This window comes from Arachis ipaensis, chromosome B03 (assembly GCF_000816755.2).
Source record: "Arachis ipaensis cultivar K30076 chromosome B03, Araip1.1, whole genome shotgun sequence".
NCBI lineage: Eukaryota > Viridiplantae > Streptophyta > Magnoliopsida > Fabales > Fabaceae > Arachis > Arachis ipaensis.
In genome coordinates this window covers 3,574,962-3,577,998 of record NC_029787.2, presented here as the reverse complement: position 1 = coordinate 3,577,998, position 3,037 = coordinate 3,574,962, and the positions used below count along the sequence as shown (strand labels likewise).

General features: G+C 29.8%; 1 protein-coding gene and 1 non-coding gene across 2 annotated transcripts in view; one reads left to right on the top strand and one right to left on the bottom strand.

Annotated features, from left to right (window-relative positions):
• Positions 1,705-1,776, top strand: TRNAP-AGG. The gene has a single exon. It is a non-coding gene; the product is annotated as a tRNA-Pro (tRNA).
• Positions 1,743-3,037, bottom strand: part of LOC107632360 — a 1,405-nt gene continuing 110 nt past the window's right edge. Inside the window, exons 2-4 of the mRNA XM_016336049.2 lie at positions 2,878-2,972; positions 2,376-2,787; positions 1,743-2,150 (exon numbers count right to left, since the gene is read on the bottom strand). Coding sequence (XP_016191535.2) covers positions 1,959-2,150; positions 2,376-2,787; positions 2,878-2,972 — 699 coding nt within the window. The 3' untranslated portion in view covers positions 1,743-1,958. The remainder of the gene's footprint in view (positions 2,151-2,375; positions 2,788-2,877; positions 2,973-3,037) is intronic.

Sequence of the window (3,037 nt, the reverse complement as noted above, 5' to 3'; positions counted from 1 at the left end):
TAAATTATATTTAAATTTAATTTTAATACATTTTTATACATACATCCAATTACGTAACGTCACATTAGTAACGTCTTTTTCATTGATCGCGTGAATGGTCATACAAAAACACAAATGTGATTGTACTACTATATAAAACATTTTATATTATCAGTGAATCAAAATTAAACTCATTTAACGATTTTTAATTATCAACTTTATATATAAAAAAAAAACATGTCAATTTTTATTTTTAAATAAAAAAAATCTATGGAGTACTGTGACGAGACGAGATAGATCATAGATGGTGGTTGGAAAATCAACTTCCATCAATTAGTGACACATCCCTATGTCCAGTGTCATACATTAATCAATGTCTGTTATTGGGTCATAATAATCTTCTTTCATACCAACAAATTTGTACCATATTATTGAATGGAGAATTTTTCTTTTCATTGTTTGTTTTCCTGCTTCAAAAAGTGCAAACTGTAGACCCTTCTTAATAAGATAAACACAACCAAATAAGGTAAATTGTGCTTTAAATTATTCTTATCATTTTCTCTCATACATCATTTTCGTAATTATTATGAGAGAAATAAAATCTAAAAGAGTTATAATTATTCCAAGGACTAAGGAGAGAGAAAAATATTTCCCACCATACTTTTATGTAAATTACTAAGATTTAATTTCAAAGTACAGGCTGTGGCAACTATCAATCATTTATTCTGTTTTAAGATATTGTTTAATTCTCTCAGTCGTTAAAATTATTTTCCTCATTTATTTATCTGCTATGTAAATAATTATGCAAATAATAGAATGATCTAAATTCTAACCACATAAAAATATATATTTATATACATCACTCAAAAAATCAATCTCATAAACCATATATAGTATGTTATTTGAATTTAAATTTTCATATAATGTTAATATAAAAGAAATCTATACAAATACATCAACTTTAAATTTTCTTTGTTTTATATATAATAATTTAAAATTTACATTTATAGACAATCTTTACACATAAATATTAAATCTTAAATTCTAAATATTATCTAGACAGATATGGGGGTATGATTTTGTGATTTACACTAATCATATCTTGATAGTTGATACATATATTCACTTTTATGGTGATGAATACATCAACACAATTAAAAAAAAAGGAGTTAAAAACAAAGAAGAAAGATGGAAACATAAGAGAAGGTGGTTAATGAATGATTTGCAAAAAATGAGTATATGAGTAACTTTTTTCTTTAGCTCATATATTCTTCACGGAATCCAAATTAGGGAAAACTAGGGTTGGTAATGTGTCATTTCCATAATTTCTTTAGAGAGGGAGCAGGGTTGTTTATTGTGTGTGAATGTGTTGATGATTTGTGTCATAAACTACAAGTGATGAATAATGGGTATTGGGTAGAGTATGTCAAAGCTATGTGTTTCTCAAAATGGTATACAAATTTCGACACCTTGGTCCACTTAATAGGTCAAACATGTTCCTTTGTCATTATTTTCATTTCTAGAGTCACTGAAAATATACCTATCCTAGTAGGCATGGGAACATGACTTTTTCATTTTTATACATTTCAATCATAATGTTGATGTATACTAAAATTTAAGGAATCCATTTATATCATTATTGCGTTGATTTTCTTCAGTTGGATCATCATGGTAAACTGTTTTAATTATTCAAATATTTAAAAGAATGACCAAAATAACCATTAAGGGCATTTGGTCTAGTGGTATGATTCTCGCTTAGGGTGCGAGAGGTCCCGAGTTCAATTCTCGGAATGCCCCAACTTTCAACTATTTTTTATTTTTTTTTCCATACATGTTTGAGCCAAATTACAATAAAACACTAGCTATGTTATAAACTTATGATAGTATGATAGTATAGAAATTGAAACACAAGATACAAAGTACAAACTTGAAACAAGTTCTAAATTAAACTTAGAACAAACTAATTACATGTATACAAATTAGCTTAGTTTTTCCTCCATTTTGTTTTGATCATTGCTAGATGAATCCATTATTTGAGAGGCATCATTGTTGTTGCTTTCAATCTTCAATAGTCCATATTTAACTCTAACTTCTTTCCATATCTTTTGCTCCGATAGATACTCATGCCTTAGCAAGTATCTTTTAAGTTCCATCCTAAGATTCCTAATTGGCTGTGTCCAAAAAATCAAACAATACTAAACACCAAAGTAAAAAACTTATAATAATAACAATTAACTAGATTAGATTATAAAAAATTCGATACGCATACTAAAAATCAGTTACTATGTATTTGTGTATAAATGCATGTATTTCTGTCACAATTAGGCCAATATTTACTTGAAAAAAATTGACATTCATGAAACACTAAAAAAGCAAGAGAGTTAAAAGAAGCAAACCTCCGCCATAGATTCCGATGCAAGGCGGAAGAAATCGGCGGCGACGAAGTGCTTCCCGACGGACTCTGCCAACTTGATTTGGCCAATCCAATAAGAAGATGTCTCCAACTTATCAAACCGGCACTTGCTGCAATGCGCCGCCGTGTAAAACGGCGTCGCCGGAGGCTTACTACCCTTGTGGTTGGTCCTAACATGAGGTGTTTTCGGTTCACCAGCATCATTCAATAATCTCGGACTATTATTAACATTCTCAGCAGGGTTGGTACTACTAACTGATGATGAAGATTTTGGTGCTTGTTTTTTTGGAACACAGATTTTTGGTTTGGTAGTAGTAGTAGTAGTAGTACACTTGTCCCAAACCGGTTTTCCCATAATGTTTGTGTTCCTAGCGGTTCCAAAAACCCGGTTTTGTCTGAAGAAAAAAAAAAAGCAGAGTGAAGAAAGAAACTAAATCATAGTGAAGGAAAATTGGTAGATTAAAATTAAGGTATTAATTAATTACCTAGATTGAATTTGGGATTCATTGGTTGCGATTTTGGTTGATGCTTGCTTAACATTTGCGTTGATTCTTTGTTTTGAGTCATTGGCTTTCACTGTTGAGGGAAACGATTATTATTATTATGATTGATTAGTATTGAAAAATATGAAATTAAATTAAATTA